The sequence below is a fragment of the Sciurus vulgaris genome, assembly GCF_902686455.1.
Source record: "Sciurus vulgaris genome assembly, chromosome: 2".
Lineage (NCBI taxonomy): Eukaryota > Metazoa > Chordata > Mammalia > Rodentia > Sciuridae > Sciurus > Sciurus vulgaris.
In genome coordinates, this window is record NC_136462.1 from 79,919,924 (window position 1) to 79,945,619 (window position 25,696).

Here is a 25,696-nt window from a genome sequence, read left to right on the forward strand (position 1 = left end):
TTTTAATTTTAACAAGACAGTCACATTACTTTTAATGTTGAAATTATATTTATAAGTAAATGTATGTATATACATATATATTTTTTTATGTTAAATGTCAATTTGGTAGTGATGAGTAGTTAAGGGTCATGATGTCAGCAACTATTTCAAAAGTAGAAGGGACAATCTATAGTCCCAAAGAGAAAAGATAAGAGTATAATGAGTCAAAAAACAAAACAACAAACAAAAATCATAAGCAGGAGAAAGGACTTGGGATAAGACTTTCACGTTAACCTCTCTAGTCTCTCACTTCTATCTCTTTGCCTTTGACAAGGGATCATCATTTCCTTTTGAATGTCTATTGCCTATCTTCTGTGGCCTTGCCTCTTTCTGTCCTTCTCCCTTCTTTCTGCCCACCCCTTGTTCTCCTCAGTTGACCTCCCTTGCTCTGCTCACCCCTTGACCACTGAGGTGTCCCAAGATTCTGCCTTTGACCTCATCTCTCTCCCCAGGCTTTTCTGAGCAATCTTATCTACTGCCAGGCTAGCCCACACTAGGCTGATGTTGCCCAGACCCCTCCATCTCAGCTACATCCCCTGAGCTCCAGACCTACAGATCCACATGTCCATGAAAACATCCTGCCTAGATGTCTCATGGTTACCTCAGGCCCCACATAATTGCTTTCATGAAACATCTCCTTCTCTACCTGTCAGCAAGATACCACTGCCAAACTTCTTACTGACATCACCGTCCACACAGGCCAACAAGCCTGGAAATTGGTTGTCAATGTAGATAACCTCCATCTCCCTTACTTGGCCCTACTCTGCACCTACCTACGATTACTAAATCCTGTTAAATCATTTATTTGGAACCAGGTGCAGTGGCATGTGCCTGCACCCCAGATACGCAGGAGGTTGAGGCAGAAAGATTCCAAGTTCTAGGTCAGTCTCAGCAATTTACCAAGACCCTGCTCAAAATAAAAAAATAAAAAGGTTTGGAGCTGTAACTCAGTGGTAAAGTGTCCCTGGGTTCAATCCCCAATATCAAAACAACAACAAAATTCTTATATGTGGGCTTTTCATGATCCCCGCTATCTCAACATGCTGTGTCATGTTTAGTCTGTCTGCTCTTATATTCATTCCTCCCCTCCCCTGTTCTTTATATATCTGGGGCTGACTCCTGCACATTACATTTTCCAGGTTACTTGGCCAATAGGTTAGGTTAACCAGAGGAAGTGTCAGGAGACTGATGGGCAGGAGTAAGGGAAAAATTAGGAAATTCCCCCACCTTAGGTAACAGCTACACCTTCCCCCATGCATCTGCTTCTTCTATCTGAAAGCCCTTTCCTCCTCAAGCCCTGCCATGTCAGGGAATCCCTGCCACGCCATTGGATCCTATTAGATGGTTCCTGCTCCTAGGTTGTGTTATGTCTCCTATTGGGAAAAAAAGGGGGTTAAACTAAATAAAGTTTACATAGTACCTCCCACTAACTTTTTTTTTTTTTTTGCAACTGCTTACAAAAATCTAAAATTATTTCAAAATAAAAAAGTTCTTTAAAGTGTGGTGGTGAATGCCTATAATCCCAACAACTCAGGAGGTTGAGCAGGAGGATCCCAAGTTCGAGGCCAGTCAGCCTCAGCAACTTAGTGAGGCCCTGAGCAACTTAACAAGACTGTCTCAAAATAAAAATAAAAAGGAGAAAGGGCCGGGATGTGGCTCAGTGATTAAGCACTGGATTCAATCCCTGATTCAAAAAAAAAAAAAAAAAAAAAAAAAAAAAAATCCTCATAAAAAGTTCCCAACTCAAATTCATGGTTTCCTCTTCAGGAAGTCTTTCTTCTGATGCTAGGAGTCAATCTCCTGCTCTGAAGGAACCACGGGAAGCATTTCCCTCCTCTCTTTACAGCTCCTACTAAGAAGGGAGCCCATTATACCCATTTGCTTTAAGACCTCAGATTTCTGTCTCTTTAACAGTAGCATGTATTGAGAAAATCTAATTTATTCTCTTCGTCTCTTAATTGCAGGTGTCAAGAATAGCCTAAGCCCTTGTATATGCTGACTAGTTAACTTTAACTACTCTGCTCCATGGCAAAATTAGCTAGCACAGCAGAAATAGTAAGCCAAAGGGTATTATCTTTCTGTCACCAACCCTCTGTAACCAATTGTGTTCTGTCAGCAAGTTCAAATGAGTTAGTATATATACAGAGGTATATATATAAATTATATATATTTTGTGTGTGTGTGTGATGTGCTGGGGATTGAACCTAGGGCCTCGAACCTAGGCAAGTCTCAAGTACTTTACCACTGAGCTCCATGCCCAGTCCAATCATATACTTTTTTTTGCTGGAATTACAGGCATGCATAACCACACCCAGGCTCCTGAGATTTCTTAAAGGAAGGTAAGTACAAAGGGCCTTTAGGACCCTTGTGCTGATAAACAGACTTCCTGGGGATAGACAGCCAAAGTGCACAAAATTTTGTAGTTTGGTGGTTAAGCAACCCGGGTTCAGGCCCCAGTACCAAAAAAAAAAAAAAAAAAAAAAAAAAAAAAAATGCAGAAAAAAGAAAAAAAAGTTCAGTAAAGAAATTTAACCAATTTGTCATATTGTATCTTTAAGTCTAGTGACTTTCTTTCTCCCCATTTCAATATCCTTCATTTTCCTGAAATTCCTCAACACAAATTCTGACTTCCAAACAAGTGTATGAAAGCAACAACTCCCCTTTTCTGAATTCTTACATCCTTAAATTTTTTTTATTTATTTATTTTTTATTGTAAACAGATGGGATACATGTTGTTTCTCTATTTGTACATGGAGTCAAGGCATACCATTTGTGTAATCATAAATTTACATAGGGCAATGTTTGATTCATTCTGTTTTTTTTTTCCTTCCCCCCCACCTCTCCCACCCCTCTTTTCCCTCTATACAGTTCTTCCTTCCTCCATTCTTACCACCCTCCTTAACCCTAACCCTAAACCTAACCCTAACACTAACCCCTCCCACCCCCCATCTTACCTTAAATTTTAATCAACATAATTCGTTCACTTGATTCTATTCTAGGTCATCCTACATTCTTTTTTTTTTTTTTGGTACCAGGGATTGAACCCAGGGGTGCTCAACCACTGAGCCACATCTCCAGCTCTTTTTATTTTTTATTTTGAGACAGGGTCTCACTAAGTTGCTTAGGGCCTCCCTAAGTTGCTTAGGTTGGCTTTGAACTTACAATCCTTCTGCTTCAGCCTCCTGAGCAGCTGGGACTAAAAGTGTGCATCACCACGCCTGTCTCCCATTACATCCTTAAAGTTTCTAACAAGGTTCATTAATTCTCAATTAGATCTTTTTTTTGCTTTTTTTTTTTTTTTGTGGTGCTGGGGATCAAACCCAGGGCCTTGTGCTTGCCTCGCAACTGAGCTATCTCCCCAGCCCTTCAATTAGATCTTAATTTTTCATTCAACAAATATTTATCAACTACCTACAAAGGTGCCAGATAGCAGTGAGTGGCTCAAAGAAGACTGTTTTCTACATCATTTGTAATCCTATACAATTCTAATACAATGATTTTTTAATATGCTTGTTACTATTTATTAATATACATGTATGTCCTACATATATGTATGTGATTGACTTCCAATTTACAACATTTTTGGTTTTAGATAATGTGAAAATAATATATATTCAGTAGAAACTGTACTTTGAATTTTGAATGTTGATCTTTTCCCAGACTAGTGACATACACTATGATACTCTCTCCTGACATTCAGCAGTGGCAGTGAGCTGCTGCTCCTAGTCAGCTGTGCAATCACAAGGGTACACAATCTACTCACATTTGGTAGGTTAGGGGCATTAAATGCATTTTTGACTTGTGATATTTTAAGTTTATAATGGGTTGGGGACATAGTCCCTTCATAAATTGAGGAGCATCTATAGTTCCAAAAAAGATTTGAGGCCAAAATGTTTAATATTTATAGATAGAGTAAAAAATAACAAAAATTGGGCTGGGGAGATAGCTCAGCTGGTAGAGTGCTTGCCTCACAAGCATAAGGCTCTGAGTTCGATCCCCAGTATCGCAAAAAAATAAAGAAATAAAATAACAAAAATTAGCTGACGTGGTGGTGCATGGCTGTAATCCCAGCTGCTCAGGAGGCTGAGGCAGGAGGGTCACAAATTCAAAGCCAGCCTCAGCAACTTAGGTCCTAAGCAATTCAGTGAGACCCCATCTCTAAATAAAATATAAAAAAGGGCTGGGGATGTGGCTCAGTGGTAAAGCACCACTGGGTTCAATTCACAGTACCCAAAAAAAAGCAAAAAAAAAGAGGCAAAAATTGAATGATCTGTCTGAACTCTACCCCAAAGAATCCTTTCCTTTATACATCCCAAAGTAAAGCTGCTCACCTTACATGGATTTAAAGACAAGGGCATCGATGGAACTGGGCATCAATCACAGTATAAAGTGAAGGGTATAAGAACAAGAAGTAGACAAGGATCCAAACAGGGGAGAGAACTGTTGAAGTGAGTCCTCATTCACACAAACCAAACTGAATCAACAGACTTCCATTATTGTGTAATGAACATTTAACTAAATAACTTGCATTTCCCCTCAAGTTCATTTAAATTGAATTTGAAGTTCTAATATGTGGCTACTAAGCACACTGTCATTACTTACATACACATTGTAATACACATTGATTATTCCAGTGTACTTACTGTCTTAGGGCATTTCTGAGATATGGGTGTCACTATGATGTCATCACTGTCTGTAGTTTGTGCTTCGCTGATTTCAGAAGCTTGTTCACAGGATTCTTGATCTGCTAGAGAACAGGCTGAAGTTACCTAACTATTTCAAAGCACTCTGTCTAGCCCAAGGAAAGAGCCAGTACCCACATCTCTGATCCCTCATCTGACCACTAGACCTAAGAGTTTAGACTTTTACTTCATTAAGAATCAAATCCTATTTTTCAAAGATTCACTTATTCAGAAGCTTGCCAACGCAAGGCTCACATCTGAAAAAAAAAAAAAAGAAAAGGAAAGAAGAAAGAAAAAAAAAAGAGAGCAATGGAGGGAGGAAAGAGTAAGGAAGGCAGAAAGGCGTGCAGGAAGGAAGGAAATAAGGCAGGCAGGCACCCAGAAAAGCAGGAGGAGTGGGGGTCCTGTAGGGCTTGAAGAAAATTACCAAGTTGAGGAAAAGCAGTGGAAATCAAGTGTGACAACTATATTTTTCAAAGATGGCCTCAAAATGGTATTTTCCTTCCTGTATGTTCTTCTCACAGTGTGATCTCCATACACCTGTTGTGTGATGAGGTCTGTGTCCTTCCCCTTCAACTGAGGGGGATCTTTGTGACTGCCTCAACCAAAGAGTATGATAGGAGTAATGCTGTGACCTCTAAGACGTGGCCCCTTACCCTCTCAGGGGTCTCACAGTTGGAAGCGGGCAAGCAAGCCTTGTGGAAACTCAAGCAATTGAAAGGGCCTGTGTGGAGAGGAGCTGGGACCCCAAGACCCTAGCCACTGCTAAGCTCCCAAATGAAAATCAGGGTACTGTTGTTTTCAGTCACTAAGTTTTAGGGAGAATTGTTACATGACGGTAGGTAACTAGAAGAAAGAAAGGCTGTGTTTCCTGCCTATAACTTCCACGTTCTGGGTTGTCTGCTCTAGAGAAGTCTCACAAGGAAAAGGTCTGAGATGACATGGGGCAGTAAAAGCAAAGTCTGCTAAGGGGCACAAAGCTTTGGCTTTCAATTTCCATTCCTTTTCTTAGTGGCCTTTATCTAACAACTTTGCACATCTTTGTCTAAAAGATTTAAAAAAAACTCTTTTTCAACAACTACAGAATCTTGCCTCTGACATGCCTATCTGGACATGTGAAACCAGGTAGATTTTAGCTTCTTGTATCAATTAACTGAAGCTCTTATTTTCTGAAATTCATGGAGAAGACTGACATTAAAACAGTAACAATTTGGCATCTACAGAAATGGTGTTCTAATTGGTTACAAGAAATAGCTGACTGTAAATAGTATATGATTTTTAATTACCTCCTATTCCATATCTCACATTTTAAATAAAGAGAAAAAAAAAAAAAAAACAGTGGTGATAGGTCAGACGAAAATCAAATACCTGATTCTTTTCCTATTCATATCACTTTAATTTCCTTTGTCTGTCTAATTGCTCTGGCTAGAGTTTCCAGGACTATGTTGAATAGAAGTGATGATAGAGGGCATCCCTGTCTTGTTCTAGTTTTTATAGGGAAAACTAGTTTTTCTTCATTTAGAATGATGTTGGTCTTGGGCTTAGCATAGATAGCTTTCACAGTGTTGAAGTATGGTCCTACTGTCCCTAGTTTTTCTAGTGTTTTGAACATGAAGGTGCTGTATTTTGTCAAATACTTTTTCTGAATCTATTGAGATGATCACGATTTTTGTCTTTAAGTCTATTGATGTGATGAATTACGTTTTTTTTTTTTTTTTTTTTTTCCATATGTTGAACCAACCCTGCATCCCTGGGAGAACCCCACTTGATCATGATGCACTATCCTTTTATCTTTTTAATATGTTTTTGTATTCAATTTGCCAGAATTTTATTGAGAATTTTTTGCATCTGTGTTCATGAGGGATATTGGTCTGAGGTTTTCTTTCCTTGATGTGTCTTTGTCTGCTTTTGGTATCAGGGTGATATTAGCCTCATAGAATGAGTTTGGAAGGGTTCCCTCCTTTTCTATTTCATGTAATAATTTGAAGAATATTGGTGTTAATTCTTCTTTGAAGGTCTTGTAGAACTCACTGAGATTCCGTCTGGTCCTAGGCTTTTCTTGGTTGGTAGGCTTTTGATGGAGTCTTCTATTTCATTGAAATTGATCTGCTTAAATTGTGTATGTCCTCCCGATTCAGTTTGGGTAGGTCATATGTCTCTAGAAATTTGCCATTGTCATCATGATTCTCTATTTTATTGGAGTATATTTTATTGGAGTAACTTTCAAAATAGTTTCTAATTATATTCTGTATTTCAGTAGTGTCCATAGTGATTTTTTCCTTTTTCATCACATATTTCATAATTTGAGTTTTCTCCTTCTTTCTCTTCATTAGTGTGGCTGTGTTTATCCATTTTATTTATTTTTTCAAAGAACCAACTTTTTGTTTTGTCAGTTTTTTGAATTGTTTATTTTGCTTCGATTTCACTGACTTCGAATCTGATTTTAATTATGTCCTGTCTTCTACCGCTTTTGGTGTTGATTTGTTTTTCTTTTTCTAGGGTTTTGAGATGTAATGTTAGGTCATTTATTTGTTGGCTTTCTATTCTTTTAATGAATGACCTCAAGTGCAATTAACTTTTCTCTTAGCACTGCCTTCATAGTGTTCCAGAGATTTTCGTATGTTTTATTGATCTTTTCATTTGCCTCTAAGCATTTTTTTAATTTCATCCCCAATATCTTCTGTTATCCATTCATCATTCAACAGTGTATTATTTAGTCTCCAGGTGTTGGAGTAGCTTCTACTTTTTATTTTATCCTTGGTTTCATTCCATTATGATCTGATAGATTGCAGGGTAGTATCTCCATTTTTTTGTATTTGCTAAAAGTTGCTTTGTGGCATAAGATATGGTCTATTTTAGAGAAGGATCCATGTGCTGCTGAGAAGTGTATTTCCTTGTGATGGATTAATCTATATATGTCCATTAAGTTCAAATTATTGATTGTATTACTTAGTTCTATAGTTTCTTATTTAGTTTTTGTTTAGAAGATACATCCAGTAGTGAGAGAGGTGTGTTAAAGTCAGGTGTGTTGTGGTCTATTTGGTTCTTGAAATTAAGAAGGATTTGTTTGATGTACATAGATGCTCCATTGTTTGGGGCATAAATATTTACAATTATTATGTCTTCTTGATGTATAATTCCCTTAAGCAGTATGAAATGTCCTTTGTACCTTCTTACTTAACTTTGGCTTGACGTTCACTTTATCTGACATGAGGATGGAAAGCCTTGCTTGTTTGCATGGTCCATATGAGGAATGTTTTTTCTCATCCTTTCACTTTAGTCTGTGGATGTCTTTGCCTATGAGATGCACCTCTTGGAGACAGCATATTGTTGGGTATTGTTCTTTAATCCAGTCTGCCAATCTATGTCTTTTTATTGATGCATTTAGGCCATTAACACTCAGGGTTATTATTGAGATATTGAGATATTGGTTTATTTCTGGTTTTTAATTTGCCTTCATTTCTCCTGATTGACTATTCATTTAGTGTATTCATTCCTTCCTTTGCTGGTTTTCATTGTTTTTTGTTTTATTTTTTTCATTTCCTCCTCATGGAATATTTTGCTAAAAGTGTTCTGTAGTGCAGGCTTTCTAGTTTTGAATTCTTTTAACTTTTATTTATCAGGGAAGGTTTTTATTTCATCTTTAAATCTGAAGCTTACTGTTGCTGGATATAAAATTCTTGGTCGGGGGCTGGGGTTGTGGCTCAATGGTAGAGTACTTGCATAGCATGTGTGAGGTAATGGATTTGATTCTCTGCACAACACATAAATAAATAAAATAAAGGTCCATCAACAACTAAAAAATGATATATTTAAAGAATTTTTTTATTTTAATTCTTGGTTGCCATCCATTGTCTTTCAGAGTTTGGCATATGCTGTTCAGCACCTCTTAGCTTTGAGGGTCTGGGTTGAGAAATCAGCTAACATCTGAATTGGTTTCCCCTTCTATGTAATCTTATACTTTTCTCTTAAGGCCTTTAACATATATCCTTATTCTGTATGCTAGGTGTTTTTACTGTAATGTGTCTTGGGCTGGGATTGTGGCTCAATGGTAGAGCGCTCGCCTGGCAGGTGTGAGGCCCTGGGTTAGATCCTCAGAACCACACAAAAATAAAGGTATTGTGTCCACCTACAACTAAAACAAAATATTTTGAAAAAAATAATGTGCCTTGGTGTGGATCTGGTGTAATTTTGTACATTTGGGGTTCTGGTAAGCCTGTTGTATTTGATTTTCCATTTCATTCTTCAGGTTTGAGAAATTTTCTGATATTATTTCATTGAAAAGACTGATATTATTTCATTGAAAAGACTGTGCATTTGTGCATTTATTTGATTTGTATCTCTGTGCTTTCCTCTATCCCAATAAATCTTAAATCTGGTCTTTTTTTTTTTTTTTTTTTTTGCAGTGCTGGGAATTGAACCCAGGGCCTTGTGCTTACAAGGCAAGCACGCTACCAACTGAGCTATATCCCCAGCCAAATCTGATTTTTTTAATGTTATCCCATAATTCTTGGAAGTTCTGTTCATGGTTTCTTACCATCTTCTCTGCTTGGTCAAATTTATTTTCAAGATTATATATTTTGTCTCTGTTGCCTAAGGTTCTGTCTTCTAAGTGGTCTAGTCTGTTGGTGATACTTCCCATTGAATTTTTCATTTGGTTTATTGATTCCTTTACCTCCTGAAATTCATCTTTGATTTCACTCCTTACATCATCCTTTATGCTGTAAATCAGTTTAACTATGTATGTTCTGAAATCCTTCTCTGACATTTCTTCTGTTGTCAATGGATTCTATTATTGGAGCATCTTGGTTTGTTTGGGTCACTTTGTTCCCTTGTTTTTTCATATCATTTGTGTGTCTTCCCATCTAGCAGTGTGGTTCTGAGGTAGTACAGTTCCTACCCTGTAGATCTGTGGTGTTCTTGAAGGTTTCCAGTACCTAGCCTTTAAGGGGGAGGTCCATATTAACAGCACCAAATGCAAACAATAAACCAAACAGTTCCTATTAAACCAAACAGTTCCTATTAACATGTCAGGCACTTCTCTCTCAGGCAGTCCCGAGGTCTGAGTGCCAGGACCTGTTCATCTGTTATGTCAGATCAGGACCAGGTGCTGAGAGCTGTGGGCAGGCCATGCAGCCGTGAGTGCTGAGCCAGGAAGACAAATACTATTTTAATGCCAGATTTTTGAAAATCAAATTTTGTGTAAAAATTCACAATGAACAAATGTCAAAATTTTAAATAAAGACAAGCTAACTTTATTAAAATTACCTTACTTTGATCTCTATTTGTACTACTGAGTAGCCATCTCTAAATTATAGTTTAGATTTTTCTATTTTTTGAAATCTATATAAATAGAAACACACATTATGTGTTTTGTTTATTATATTTGGGTTCTTTCACTCATAATTATATTTTCTTTTTCTTTTTTTAATTTTTTTGTTATTGTTGATATACCTTTATTTATATGTGGTGCTAAGAATTGAAGCCCAGCCCATAATTATGTTTTCAAGAATCATTCACTGGGTTTGATTCTCAATACCACATATAAATAAATAAAACAAAGGTCCATTGACAATTAAAAAAAAAAGTAAAAAAGGAATCATTCATATTGTTGTCTGCGGCTAGAGATTTTTGGTTCCTATATAGTATTTCATTACATGCATCATACTTTACTAGTCTACTGCTAGTGAACATTTGTGTTGCTTATACTGTTTTGCTCTAAAGAACAAATATATCATGATGTACCAGTGCACACAGCTTACTTTTCATTTTGTAGAGTGAGTTTCAAATCTTTTGCCCACTTTTCTACTGACGTTTCCTTTTCCTTTTGATTTGCAAGAGTTCTGAATATTTTCTGAATTTGAGCTCTTTGATGATTATACATGTTGCAAATATTTTTTCCACTTGGTAGCTTGTCTGTTTGATCTCTTGATGAGCAGAAAATCTTAGTTTTAAGGCAGTGTACTTTATATTTTCCTTTTTTTTTTTTTTTCCAGTTCTGGGAATTGAACTCAGAAGCACTCTGCCACTAAGCTATGCCCTCAGTCCTATTTTACTTTGAGGCAGGGTATATTAGCCAGGGTTCTTTAGAGAAACAGAATCAACAGGAAGTATGATTATAAAAAGGGGATGTATTAGATTGGCCAGAAGCTGGATAGAGTTCACAATGGCCATCTGCAAGCTGGAGAGGTGGAAGAACCAGTAGCTGCTCAGTCCAAGAGGCGGAAGCCCCAGAACAAGAGGGATCAACATCTAGTACAAGACCAAAGGCTTCTGAAAACTCCCTGGAGAATCACTGGCAGAGTCTGCTTTGGAAGAGTGAAGAAGCAAGAGTCTGATATCCTCAGGTGATTGAAACAGTAATCAAGAACCCATTCAAGAGTCAAGCTTGCATCTGCTGCTGCTTCCTTGTTCTTCCTTTATTCCAGCCAAGCCACCATACTATTGGACTGTGCTGCCCACACTTAGAGAGGGTCTCCACTTCTGTTTGCTATCCCACATTCCAATCATTCCTAGACACGTCCTCATCAACACACCAGAAGCCTCTTAATCATTGGCAGCTCTTAATCTAATCAAGTTGACAATTCAAATTAACCATTATACAGGGTATCACTAAATTACCCAGCCTGGTTTTGAACTTGCAATCCTCTTGCCTCTGAAATATAACAATGTAGTTGCTGTGAACTGTACCTCTCTGTGAATTTGTATTTTCCTGAGGACTAATGATGTTGAGTATCTTCTTTTTTGGGGAGTACCGGGGATTGAAGTCAGGGGCACTCAAGCTCTGAGCCACATCCCCAGTCCTATTTTGTATTTTATTCAGAGACATGATCTCACTGAGTTACTTATTTCCTAACTTTTGCGGAGGCTGGCTTTGAACTTGAAATCTTCCTGCCTCAGCCTCCAGAGCTGCTGATATTACAGGTGTGTGCCATGGTGCCCAGCATGATATCTTTCTCATATGCTCATTAATCATTTGTATATTATCTTTGGTAAAATGTCTATTCAAATTGGGGTGTTTATTATTGAGTTATAAGAGTTCTTTATGGATTATGGATACAAGTCCTTTGTCAGAAATGTGCTTCACAAATATTTTTTCTTAGTTCATATCATGTCTTTTCAATTTCTTAACTGTGTCCTTTGAACAGCATACATTTATTATTTTGCAGGAGTCCAATTTATCAATTATTATTTATCAATCATTATTTGGTCATATCCAAGAAATCTAAAGTCTAATCTAAGGTTAAGATTTTTTTCTATGTTTCCTTTTAGAAATTTTATAGTTCTGGTTCTGATATTTAGATCTTTGATCCACTTTGATCAATTTTTGTGTATAGGATGATGTAAGGGTCTAAGTCTTTTTTGTCTCCCTAATTGTTCCCACACCATTGTTTGGAAAGATTAGTATTTCCCCACTGAGTTGCTTGGAACCTTTATGGAAAATCAATTGACTAATACAGTCATTCTAGACATAGGCTTATCAAGTTTGTTAATCTTTTTAAACAACTTTTGGATTCACTGATTTGCTCTATTCTTTTCCTGTTTGCTATTTCACTGATTTCTGCTCTGATCTTTTTTATTTCCTTCTTTAGGTTTGATTTGACTTTTTTTTTTTTTTAGCTTCTTGAAGTGAAGCTTATATTATTGACTTTTACCTTTATTTTTTACTAATTTAAGCATTGAAAGCTATATAAATTTCCTTAGAAGCACTGCTTTAGCCTCACTCCATGAGCTGTGCTATGTTGCACTTTCATTTCTTTATTCCATTAATATAATTTCTAACCTTCTATAGTATTTCTTCTTTGATGCATAAATGTTACTTATCAAATAGTTGTAACTGTCTGCATTCATTTCCTATGAATGTTACAATAAATTACCAGAAACTTGGAAGTTTTAAAAAAATATATTTTCCTAGAGTTCTGGAGATCTCAAGTCCAAAATCAAGATTTGGCAAGACTATGTTTCCACCAAAGGCTTTTGGGAACCGACTGCCTTTTTCTTTTTCTTCTCTCTTATAATTAATTAATTAACTTATTTATTTGGTACCAGGGCTCTTAACCACTGAGCCACACCCAGCCCTTTTTATGTTTTATTTTGAGACAGAGCCTCACTAAATTGCTTAGGCTGGCTTTTGAACTCAAGATCCTCCTGTCTCAGCCTCCTGAGCTGCTGGGAAAACAGGTGTGCCTCACCATGCACACTCTTTTAAATTTTTTTTTCCTTGCCTTTTCCAGCTTATGGTTGCTCTGGTGTTCCTTGGCTTGTCAGGTCACATCAATATCTGCCTTCACCATCACATTGCCTTCTCCTCTCCTATGTGTGTCTCTTATAAAAGCACTGTCATTGGACTTAGGGTCTGAATCTTCATCTTAAGATCTCTAACTGAATTACATCTGCAAATATCTTTTTCCCAAATAAGATAATATTTACAGGTTCTAGGATTTAGGACATGGACTTATTTTTCTGGAGGCCACTGTTCAATTCACCATGTTATTTATTAAAATTCCAAATATATTCAAACCCCACAAACTAGTATTTTTGCTTTATACAGTCATTTACATTAACTCATATTCTTTGCTTTTCTTTCCTATTGCATCTTTGTGTGTCCTTCTAGGATAATTTTCCTTCAGCCTGAAGAATGACCTTTTAATATACTGTTTGGAGGTAAACTGTCCATTTTGGTTTGTCTGAAAATGCCTAGTCTGCTTTTATTCTGGAAGAATATTTTTATTGTGTGGAGGACTCTTCCTTAGCAGTTCATTATTTTCTTTCAGCACATTGGAAAGTATCTTGTGCTGGGCACAGTGGCACACTGTAATCTCAGGAACTTGGGAGGCTGAGGCTAGAAGATCAAAAGTTTGAGGGAAGCTTCAGCAATTCAGTAAGACCTTTTCTGAAAAGAAAAGAATAAAAAAGGATTGGAGATGGGGCTGGGGTTGTAGTTCAGTGGCACAGCTCCTGCCTAGCACGTTTGAGGCACTGGGTTTGATCCTCAGTACCACATAAAAATAAATAAATAAGTATATAAATAAATAAATAAAGGTTTTAGATCCATCTACAACTTAAAAAAATAAAAATGGACTGGAGATGAGCTTAGTGATAAATTGCTCCACCCACTGTCCCCCAACAAAAAAAAGAAAGTATCTTGTTTTCTAGCTACGCTGGTAACTCTTGACAAGTTAGCTTGCCCAGCACATGTTCGATCCTCAGCACCACATAAAAATAAATAAATAAACAAATAAATAAAGGTATTGTGTCCATCTACAGCTAAAAAATTTTTTTTTAAAAAACAATATTATAAGAGACAAAAGATGAAGAAATGTTCTAGATTAAAGTAAACTATTTAAATAAAGGTGACTAAATTCAATGCATGATGCTGGATTTAATAAGGAAGAAACAAAACAAAAAAGCCTGATCTATGGAACTTCACTGGAACAACTAGAAATTCTCAACATGAACTGGACATATCTCTGTGGTAAGTTTTGCAAATTTGATAATTGTACTATAATAATTGCCTTTTTCTTAGGAAAATAATTATAGTAGTAAGAAGATATAATATTTGCAAATTATTCTCAAGTGCTTCAGAAAAATGTTATGAAGTAAATAGTGGCAAAATGTTAAAAAATTAGGAAATTGGGTGAAGGGTATCTGTGATTTTTTTTTTTTTTTTTTTTTGGTCTGGAGGTGTGGCTCAGTGGTAGAGTATTTGACTAGCATGCATCAGGGACTGGGGTTTGAGGAGGAGGCAGAGAATAAGAAGATGGAGGAAAAGAGGTTGGGGAGAGGTAGAAGGAAGAGAATAGAAAATATGTGATTTGGTGTGCGTGTGTATGTATGTGCTATTCATATAGCTCTTCTGTAAGTTTGAAGTTATTTTAAACAAAATTATTTTAAAACTTAAAATGCCAATTTTCATAGTCCCAATTTTGTCCTGAAAATTTTAAACTCAGTTCTTATTTTCATGAAGCTAATAAACACAGTTGTGCAGTTGGTGTCAGATAACTCCAATGTCAAGAATCCTGGTGGACATCAAGTCAACCCTTGCTCCAAAACACAATTTTGCATCTTAGAGCATAAGAGGCTCAGATAGTGCTGCCCTCAGGGTCCCAGACAAGAAAGTGCGAAATTCTGTCCTGGGCAGACAATTGCTTACCCTGGGCAGACATCAGATTTGAACTATATGCTTACTTCACTATCCCACAAATCCACCAAAAGCATGGTTCAACCTCTCCTCAGCCTCCTCCAGACTGGCAATGTTCCAGGGCTGAAGCTGTTCCAACTCCCTTCTCTGACCTCCAGTCATCTCCCTGGCCTAGGTTAAGTAATTCTTCCCTTTCTTATTGGCTCTTTCATGCTTTTAAGAAACAAGAAGATTTTTTAAAAATATGCCTACTTTAGCTTTCTAATTGTCACCAATGGGAGACTTACGCCAAACTACCTAGTTTGCCATTAGGATGACCTGAAATCATCTTAGTTTTCAATTTAACACTAAAGCCTGGCCATAATTTCAAAAAAAAATTTTAATTAACCTCACAAATGAGCCAATCATATTCCTCCTAATTCTTTATAACCACAATTCCCAAGACCCTGAAACAAATTAACGTTATACAAATAGTAGGTCACTAGCCATCTAGCTATACGTATAATCCTTTCATTGAGAATTCCAGCCTTGGTTAGCCTAACCCTCATACTTGTAACACAAGTAAAGTTTAGAGACTTACATACTAATTTCCCACTATAAGATTAACATGCCCAGATAAAGCCAGTCAGTAATTAGCTTTATAAAATTAAATGATTATATAGAAAATTTAGATTTTAGAAAGACAATACCATTGCTAGGATGTGGGAATTCCTCTTCTTTCAGTGCTGATTGTAATAATGTCATTTCCTCTTCATTGGTCTGAGTTTTAAGACCATCATCTTTGGAGATGTTAAGCCCTGAGAACTTCCACTCAGTATAGTTCACCTGCTTCAGAATAAGAACAATATTATGTAAGTGGTCATACCCTTGTTTTCTTTCTTTCTTTCTTCCTTAATAGCAGCTCTTTCTCACACACAACACACACACATACACACACAGATATACATATATATTATTACAGCTCTAAGTATAAATTGTTAAGTACATAACATGGTGAATTAAATTATTTTGAAATGAAGCAAACAGTTCAAGGATTTACTAAACTACTTGTCTTTGTGGAAACACAAGCTAGCCACAAATAGCTGATTATCGCTTATCATATGCATCTTCATCTGCTTCTATTTCTGAGAATAATACATGTGGGGACACTACAACTCATATTTTAGTTCTTCAGGGTTTTCAAGGTCATACTTGTAGTGTATTTCCATTTAAGATGTTACGACTAAGATACTCCATTCTGTTCTTTCCTTGGACACCTATTTTTTTGCCATGTTTTCTTCTTGAGTAGCTTGCAACCTGGTGTTCCTTTTCTTTTCTTTCTCCCATCTGAGGAAGTTTTCTCTTTGCTTGATACTGGTCGGCTTCAATGGGAATCTCAGAAGATACCATCTGGTCCTGAATAGAAGAATCAAAGACAAACTTGATGGTGGTTTAACAATCTTGATATTCAAGAAGGGGATTTATGAACTAGTATTAGATTTCATTTCTCTTCTTCCTTCATAGAACTGAGACACTCTCTCTCCTCCCCACAATAAATATAAGGTTTTGCTCCAACCAGAGCTGGATGCAGTGATGCATGGCTGGAATCACAGCTGTTCAGCAGGCTGAGGCAGGAGCATGATGAGTTCAAAGCCAGCCTCAGCAACTTAGTGAGGCCCTAAGTAACTCAGAGAGACCCTGTCTCTAAATAAAATATTAAAAAGGGCTGGAGGGCTGGGATCATGGCTCAGTGGTAGAGCACTTGCCTTGCATGTGTGAGGCACTGGGTTCGATCCTCAGCACTACATAAAATGAATAAAAAAATAAAGTATTGTGTCCATCTACAACTTAAAAAAATTCTTTTAAAAAGGGATGGATGGGGATGCGGCTCAAACCCCTGTCTCTAAATGAAATATTAAAAAAAGGGCTGGCGATGTGGCTTAGTGGTTAAGCACCTCTGGGTTCAATCTCTGGTACAAAAAAAAAAAAAAAAAACAATGTCCAGATTAAATCTGCATTACACATGACATTCACAAAAGAAAAAAATTTTAATGCCGCCGATTTTAGTAGTGTGCCCTTCAAATCTGCTCCACAGAAATGGCAGAGATCTGCTACCTCCGGAGCTGGGAGAGCTACCTAGGGAGGAAAAGAAGTCTTTTCCTCTGCAGAAGAGATCCCTAAACTTTCCTTAGAGTCATTTTCCTCAGTCTCAGCTTCTGATTTCAGGAAGCTCTCAGGCGGTACATAGCAATTCTTCCAGTCCAGCTGTACTTGAATAGATCCATTGGGTTTCTCTGCAGGGTCAGTGAGGATAAAATCACCTGAGAGACACAGAAGCATTAATAAACTTAAACACATGAAATAGGAAATGAGCATTTATCAGCAACTTATCTATTCACATTTTTTTATTTCATCACATTTTGTTAGAAATTAATTAACACCCATCAAATAATCATGACAACAATGCACTGGGAAGTAAGAAAACAGCAGGGCAGTTAGGTTATCAAAGGGGAAGATAGGTATCTCAGGTTTCAGGAACAGAGCCATAGGATGTAGAGAGGGAAAGAACAGCTTGCTTGTCATCAGTCATCAAGCCCATAAACAAGATCACATTGTCATAACTATTACCAAATGCTTACTGAACCATTCCAAGAAAGCAATCACCTACCCTCAGGTGGCCCCAAGAAAACTTAAGTAAAATGGCTTTTTCCCAAATGCCCGGCTTCTGGTTTGTAACACTGATTAACAGAGGCATCATATAACCTCTCCTCTCAAGTGAAAGAGGAGCTGGCGATAGAAGTGTCACATTTTATTTTATTTTATTTTATTTTATTGAAGTGGTTGTGGTATTAGGAGGAGGGGGGGCCCTCACACACTTCCTGGAGCACCCAGAATCTTGTTAAATACAGTTAGTATTGGGTGTACCTATCTACCCTTCTTAATGAGAGCATGGATACCTCTACCTCACTCTCTTAGGACTGTAGCCAAAGTTAACCCCACAGCCCTAGGGATGGAAGGGATGGAAATAAAGTAAAGTAGTATGGCGCTCAGCTTCATATGCAAAAAAAATTTATTTATTTATTTTTTTTTTTTGCGATGCTGGGGATTGGAACCCAGGGCCTTGTGCTTGCAAGGCAAGCACTCTACCAACTGAGCTATATCCCCAGCCCAAAAATTTATCTTTATCATGGTCTGGCATGGAAGTCTAACTTAAATGTAATGTTTAAAAGAAGAGAATCACAGAGGATTAGTAAGTTATAATCAGATCTAGTCATGCACTAAGAAATAGGCCTTAAGTAAAGACGAGTACTCGGAAGCACTACAGACTTCAAAAAAGGGTTCCAGAGACAGAGGTATGGATTTCCGGTTGGGGGTCAAGCCCCTGGGGAATCTTGTTTTGCTGGACAGGAGCAGAAGCCCATGTTTCCACATGAGCAGTGAGGCTCTAAGTCTTCTGCCCTGTTGCTCTCGACAATATTCTAAAGTCTTCAGCAGGTTGTATGACAGACTGTTCCAAGCAAGTGATGGAAGAATAGTAGAATCAGAACAAGAAGGCAACACTGGGGAGGGTGTAAAGATGTAACAACCTTGAACTCCCACCTTTAATAGATTTGTTCTGTGCAAGAGACAGCAAGGGCACTTGGACTCTGCCAAGGTAGGAGCCAGGCTCTGAGTCTTCATCATCAAAAACATATATGGACAGGGCCTCCTGCCTCAGATACTCATCCAGGTCAGAGGTCACAAGTACTGGGAATCGAGCCTGGTCTCTAAAGTAGGGATCATTACTGGCTGAAATGATGGCAGTGTCATGGTCAGAAAAGGTGAAGAAGCGGTACATGGCATAGGGACTGGGTTGAGTTCCCAGCCTTCGACTCCGGAGACCACAGCACCTGGTGATTTCGATCCGCAGCTCATTCTGAGATTTCCAGGCCTCTGATCTGAACTGGAAAGATGTTGGTCTTGGATTGAGGAAGAGGGCAGCCTTAGAGTGTCATATAGGTAAAGCCCAGCCCATGTTGAGGAAGAGCTACAATCTGGAGAGCCGCTATCCTGACTGGGTCACAAACCTAAGGACCTTCATCTGCATGCCCACTAGCTCTAGCAGTTATCCAGGGGAGATGCTAGTCCTCAGGCCCTATTTTAGAGACTGACAGACAAGCTGTTTTGTGGTCACTAGATCCCAGGGCTTGATTTCATTCCCGACTCAAGTTTGACCAGGGCAAGAATCTGAACTAGTTTCGGTGTGGTCATTTTTTCTTTCATTAACATTCAACAAATACTTTTTGAGAGTGAAGACTGAGCTGTTCTCATGAGCTGTTTGGCTGAGGCTCCTTGGATATGCTTGAGCACATCTTTTTTCTCACCTCATCCTCCTGGGCCTTCCAGGCATCAAGCACATTGGCTGACAGGTAGGCCTGGGCTTTCTTTTGTTTATTGCATGCCCATAGGTTGGATCTTAGTGGCAAGCGCAGCCTCATCCAGTACTTTAGCACCCCGAAGTCTTCTCCAGCAGCTCCTGGGTAGCAGAAAGTACGAAAGGTGTGGAGAATACAGATGGTGTGGTAAGGACTGGGAATAAAGGCAGAGAATGAAAATAGGAAACCTCTGCAAGAGAAACTATGGGCTTTGGGAGATTCTACATTGGTCTTAGGAGCTGCAGGAAGCTGACAGCACTTACCAGTAAGCATAGCTGAGCCATGGACTTTCTCCACAGTCTCCAGCACTTTGTCAAAACAAATATGTCCAGTCGCAAGAGTATGGTGCTCATTGCCCATAGCTTGATGTAGATCAACCAGGGCTGAAGCCCCCTGAAGGTAGTGCAAGAAAAGGGAACCTATCTCCACCACATACTGGGAGGTAAAGTCATAAAGGGGTTGTGACCCCACAGATAATGGGGTACAGTGGGTTTCAAAATCATAGAAGGAATAAGTGCAGAAAGTGGTAGGCTGGATGTCTCCAGCCTGAGCCAGAGCAGCAGGTGTCAAGAAAGCCTGGTGGATGTGAAGTTCAAAAAGATTTTCACTCCAATGCAGCAGAGAAATGTCCACTTCATTCTCCTCTCCATGGGCTGGCAGTGTGTCCAGACACAATGACAACTGTCGAGTGCCATAAGCAACATCTTTGAGTTGTTCTAGAGGGGAAAGAAAACTGCCTATCCATTAAATGGTAGGGAGCTCTTCCTTAGGGTACAAAAGGATACAAAGAAGGAGAATAAAAACATGGTGGAAGTCCATGTTGAGATTATTTCAAGAAACCACATGACTGAAAAGGAAAAGTAACAGAATGACAACCAGGAGCATTGAATTCTGATGACCAAATAGTCCAAAACCTTCTTCGGAGAGAAAATACAGAATGAGTGGCTGGAAAATAAATGCAACTCAGGAAGCACATTTCATCATATAGAGGACATTGTTCCTGTTTACAGCAAAGTCAAATGAATTAATCAGTAATTACAAAAGAGAAGTACTAGAAACACAAAATGTGAATATTTCCAAAAGTTCAGCGTGTTGGCCAGCTGAGAATAGCAAGTTACAGACAGATGTCTATTACACCACATTGGGCCCTGCCAAGAAATGTTTCACTTTTTCAGCCAGATCAGTTGCAAGACTTTTTATTCTGTTCAGAATAGGTTTAATCACAACCTGCGGTGGTGCACACTTGTAATCTCAGTGGCTCAGGAAGCTGAAGCAAGAGGATTAGGAATTCGAGGCCAGCCTCAACAACTTAGTGAAACCTTAAGCAACTTAGTGAGACCCTGTCTCAAAAAAAAAAAAAAGTGCTAGGGGTGGAGCTCAGTGGTAAAAGTCCCTCTTAGTTAAATCCCCAGAACCCCCCAAACCCCAGAAAAGAAGTTGGTTTAACCTCATTGGGGGGAAAAATCATTTCAACTCAAAGGGTAATGGAGTAAAAAGTAGGAGAGGTGACTTACTGGAAGGGGGTTGAAAATGTTGGTAGTGGGACGAAAGATAGGTAGATAGCACCCAATCTGGGCATTACTTCTCATGCCCAACCAATCAGAAACTTTGACAAATAGTCTAATTCAAATTGAGAGTATTTGAGTCATCACAACATGTTAATGGTGAGTGTCCTATTTTAAGAGTTAAGTCAATAGAATAAAATGTTTAGGATATGTCAGAATATGCTCATGTTAAAACAAATGCAATACAGATATTATTAACCAATTGGTTAATGCTTTCTTAATTTATAAGGTTAATATGATTAGATACAATATATCTGAAACTATGCATTACATGACACAAGATTAAAGGTCTTAGCATATGAAGATTCAATAAGATACTACTAAGAAATGGTCAAAGGCCAGGAACTGGAATTTTCAAAAGACAAATAACTAGTAAACTATGAAAAGCTATTTAGTCTTAGTGGTAATCAGAGAACTGTAAGTTAAAGCAAATGAATCTTCATAAGTGGTAAGGGTATTTATCCTGCTTGGTCCTGAGAGAAAAACCTGAATTGGAAAGACTTGAGAATTTCAATCCAAGGGGGTTATTTCTTTGTTATAACATAACAGTGATCTTTTATCAGACTTACCCTAGCATAGATAATTCATGCCCCAGAATGACTCATCTCCCTTTATTCTAATTCCATGCTCACTAAGAAACATGCTTATTACTGATTCTCTTGTTAGAAAGAGGGATGGCCTGATCAGTGTTTCCAGATATTCTAATGGCAGCAATGGAACCACCAATATTGTGGATTTTTTTTTTTTTATCTCAGTCTGTGGTAAATTTAGTGAGTCAAGTCTCTCATTACTGAGTATGACAATAAAGCCTAGTTTCTTGCCATATAAGGCCAAGAACAGACACTGTCCAGCAGTGACCATACTAAAAATAGAAAGTAGCACAATATGAATGCATTAAATGACAGCTATTCTGTGACTGTTGACATCCTTTAATTGCAACACAGATTTTAGAGGAAAAAATCAGAAAGAAGTGATGGGAGATGAGTGATCAAAGTCTATTACCTGACAAAAATAGCTTTGCAGGCTTTGGTTGAATAGAGAATGGAGAGAGAGGGACACAGAGAGACAGAAAGATTGATTTACCACCCTGAGGGCTAACAGCGATGCTCTCATTCTTGAAATATAATCAACCCCCTAGAAACAAATTCTGAACCTGGTTGAAACTCCAGAGAAATCAGAGACACACACTGACATGATGGGGAAAGAAGCTGTTAGCCACATGTTAAAGTTGTAAAGATGATAGGATAAAGAGCAGGAGGGTTAAGTCACAGGCTAAGGACACAAGAGGCAGCCTTGCACACAGGTACACTGAGGAACACATAGGTGTTAGCTGGGAGAGGCAGCTCAAGATGAGAACAAAGTACTAAGACTTGCCAGATGTTGGAAGGCCATGGCTTCTTAAAATACCTTCCAGCTGCCTGATACGGTTGTTCTTGAGGTCTATGAGCTGACTTAGCCTCTCCAGCTTTTCTTTGTGATCTCTACTTTCGTTGTCAGCTTTTGTCATCGTTGCTTCCAGTTCCTCCTAAAACAAAATAATGTCTGAACTTTTCCATCTCAGTGGCCCAGAACCAAACAGCCCAGATAGAAAGGTGGCACTTTCTGGGTAAAGAAGACTGCTATCTCCCTAACACGAAAGAGTGAACCACTAGAAAAAGGTGTGGCTTTCTCCCAGATCCCTCCAGAACTACTTAGGCCTTTGGTGTCATAAGGTAGTATTTCTCTAGGACTGGAAATAATTGAACCAGAAACTTCACACTTGCCAATTTTATTAGCTAGCCCCATTCACTGGCTTCTAGTGCCAAGGTGCCATGGGCAAGTGTGAGTTATTAAGTTCTTCTGAGGACAGCACATTCTGTGTTTGCATGGGACAGCATATCACCTGGTGTCAGCCCTGGAAACTTGGGTCTTGCTTCCTTACCAGTCTTGGGGGTGGTTCCCATGTGCCCAATTATCTATCCCTTCCTGCACCATTTTTTTCTTGCACCTGATAACACATGTTGATTTTGCGCTGCAGAAGGAGCATGTCTCTGGTCTTTTCTAGTTCCAGTGTGGTCTCTGCATGCAATACTTGCAATTCACTTAGCATCTGGGACAGTTTCTTTTCTTGAATTTCTGGTTCCCCATGCTACAGAGAAAAAAGCATTGGTGAAAAGGAGTATAAATATGACAAGTAGAGAAACAACTGTTTTCCACAAGAAGCAGATGCCAGCAACAAAATTTACTCCAATAGTAAAAGAGGACTTGTGCTACTTCACAAGTGCACCTCCTGTCAAGTCCCCATGGTCTGCAGAAGCAGCAGCACAGGAAGTTATACAGCATCTAATGGCTGTTTGCTTCTCAGCAGATCATTTCAAGTCCTCATCTGAAAAAGACTACATTTTATGAGCTGTGATACATGGAAAAAAGCAAGTAGAGCTCACTAGGCTCTCTCTACTTCTCATATCCTTCCAAATATGTGTCTTCAATCAGGACAGAATATTCAGTTGATTTTAACAGCTGCATCTTTCCTAGGGATATTTGCAGAGATCCCTCTAGAGAGTGAATTTTTTCCTTTAAAGAGGCTCTTACCAGGCTGGGGATGTAGCTCAGGTGGTAGAGTGCTTGCCTTGCAAGCACAAGACCCTGGGTTCAATCCCCAGCACCACACACACACACACACACACACACACACACAAAAAGAGGCTCTTACCTCTATCTGAGCTGTCTCTAGAAAAAGATCTGGGTGGGTGGCAGGTTCAGATTGCTTGTCAGGAGACTGGGGTGTTGTGGCTGTCTTTTGGAGGATCTCTACTTCCTGTTCATGCTTCTGAAGGATGTTGATAACTTCAATCTTCAGATCCTTGTTTTGAGCTGGAGAAAAAAATAATTCAGAAAGTTATTAGTAACCATAATCAGTTGGATCAAGTGTGAATGAACTTTTCCCACTAATGGTTTTGTACTTTTGGGTTGGGGGGAGGTACTGGGGGCTAATCCCAGGGGTGCTTTACCCCTCATATACATCCCCAGTCCTTTTTCTTCCCCCCCCCCTTTTTTTTTTTGAACAGGGTCTTGCTAAGTTGCTTAGGGCCACACTAAATTGCTGAGGCTGGCTTTGAACTTGTGATCCCCCTGCCTCAACATCCTCAGTCACTGGAATTATAGGCATGTGCCACCACACCCACCCCTCTGCCTCTTTATCCTTAATTTGTATTTCTTCTCCTTCACTCTCCTATTTGAGTACACTAGAATCTGAGGACATAAAATGGTTAAGCGTACTTGGTACAGAATGGGAAGAAGAAGCAAGATGAAGATCTTTTAGGCAGTGTTTTAAAATCTTCCAAATAACTCTCTCCTATGATACAAGAGTTAAGACAGCAGGTGAAGTGTTAGCAGTAATCAAAAATAGTAATTTGTTTCTCAATCTCAAATATTAGGTACTTAAAAAAAAGAATTCTCCACCCTTAAATGATTGATGAGACTGACAAAAGACAGAAATTCATTTTAATAACTTTAAATCAATAAAGTGAATGTTTAAAACAACAAATTAAAATTTGGCATCCTCCCAAATAGAAAACACTACATAGGAAAAAGTACACACATGAGGGAGGTAGGTGTCATGCCTTCTTGATAGTAAGTCTGACCTAACATTCAGTGTTTTTATTCTTATCATCCATGACCCACAGAAGAACAGGATCAAGTGGAAATGAAGTTCCAAGTTCCCTTCTACCAAACCAAATGTAGCAGGTGTCACACTTACAGCTCCTCAGGCCTTACTTACCTTTCTCTCTGGACAGCTGATCTAAGACCTTTGTCTTCTCCTCCAGCTCAGCATCCAGCTGATCCTGCAACTGAGATACCTGCTGCCTCAGCTGTTCCCCCATGAGCTCATTGCTCCAGTGAGGCTGACTACTGCTGTCCAGCATGCTGAAAATGGGAAGGGAGTTGTCAGATGGATATTCCAAGGTGCGTGGTATGATGTCTTCACTACACAGATTCGACATCTCCTGGGTCTAGTTCATCATTCATTTCTCTGCATGTTTTTTCTGCCCCTGCTTTATTTGTAACTGTCATTCACCAACTGCTTTGGAACTTTTGAGTCCCACTGAGGAGTTGCTTGGCATCACTTCTGTTTAGGTCTCAAGTATCTCACTGAACAACCACCCCAAATCATGCACATTGCCCAGCATGATGCCTTTCTTTAGACTGGGCACTGTGTATCAAGATATGCTCAGGACTGCTGGGTTAGGAATGAGAAAATCATCCTCTAGACCCTTGCCAATGGCTAGTTAATAGAATACTTGCCTTTGAACTAGATGCAAGTTGCTATACTGAAGGGCAGGAACCAAACTTTCCAACAACTGAACCCTCCATTCCATAGTGTCTAGCTCTTAGGCAGAACTGTTTTGAGTATAAAACACACATGGCCAGTTCTTTATCATTTACACAAAGGAAATAAAATTGATAGAAATTATTTCTGCTTTTGTCTTTTTTCTATTGATCAGTTTAACAAATGTCATCTGAAAATAACTTGCTCAGGATATTATTAAGGTTTCTTGGCACTTCCTGACCCACATGGTGAACCAAGAAGGTATTATTCTGAGTGATGAAGGAAAGAAGCCAATAGTAATATCTGCCACAGAGGGTCTTCAGAGTGGATAACCCCCACACTGCCTCACTTTGCTGAGTTGAACATCAGTTGTCCCCAGGACACTCCCATAAGACCTCTTCATGCTATTTCACCAATCTGCCCCTTGCTGTCTTTAACTAGGTCAGAAGGTACTTTTGCTTTTTAAAATCTTCTAGGTAGGTTAATTACAAAATTAATATATGAATATATGTTCATTGTGAGAAATTAAAATAATATAGAAGTATATAGAATTAAAGCAAAGGTAC

General features: G+C 38.6%; 1 protein-coding gene across 1 annotated transcript in view; it reads right to left on the bottom strand.

Moving 5' to 3' along the window:
• Positions 1-25,696, bottom strand: part of RPGRIP1 (RPGR interacting protein 1) — a gene marked incomplete at its 5' end in the record, with an annotated part of 58,867 nt that overhangs the window by 11,721 nt on the left and 21,450 nt on the right. The window contains 10 exon segments of the mRNA XM_079128693.1: positions 4,683-4,783; positions 15,552-15,690; positions 16,054-16,257; positions 16,981-17,162; positions 18,442-18,784; positions 19,206-19,357; positions 22,229-22,346; positions 22,809-22,949; positions 23,514-23,674; positions 24,582-24,727. Coding sequence (XP_078984819.1) covers positions 4,683-4,783; positions 15,552-15,690; positions 16,054-16,257; positions 16,981-17,162; positions 18,442-18,784; positions 19,206-19,357; positions 22,229-22,346; positions 22,809-22,949; positions 23,514-23,674; positions 24,582-24,727 — 1,687 coding nt within the window.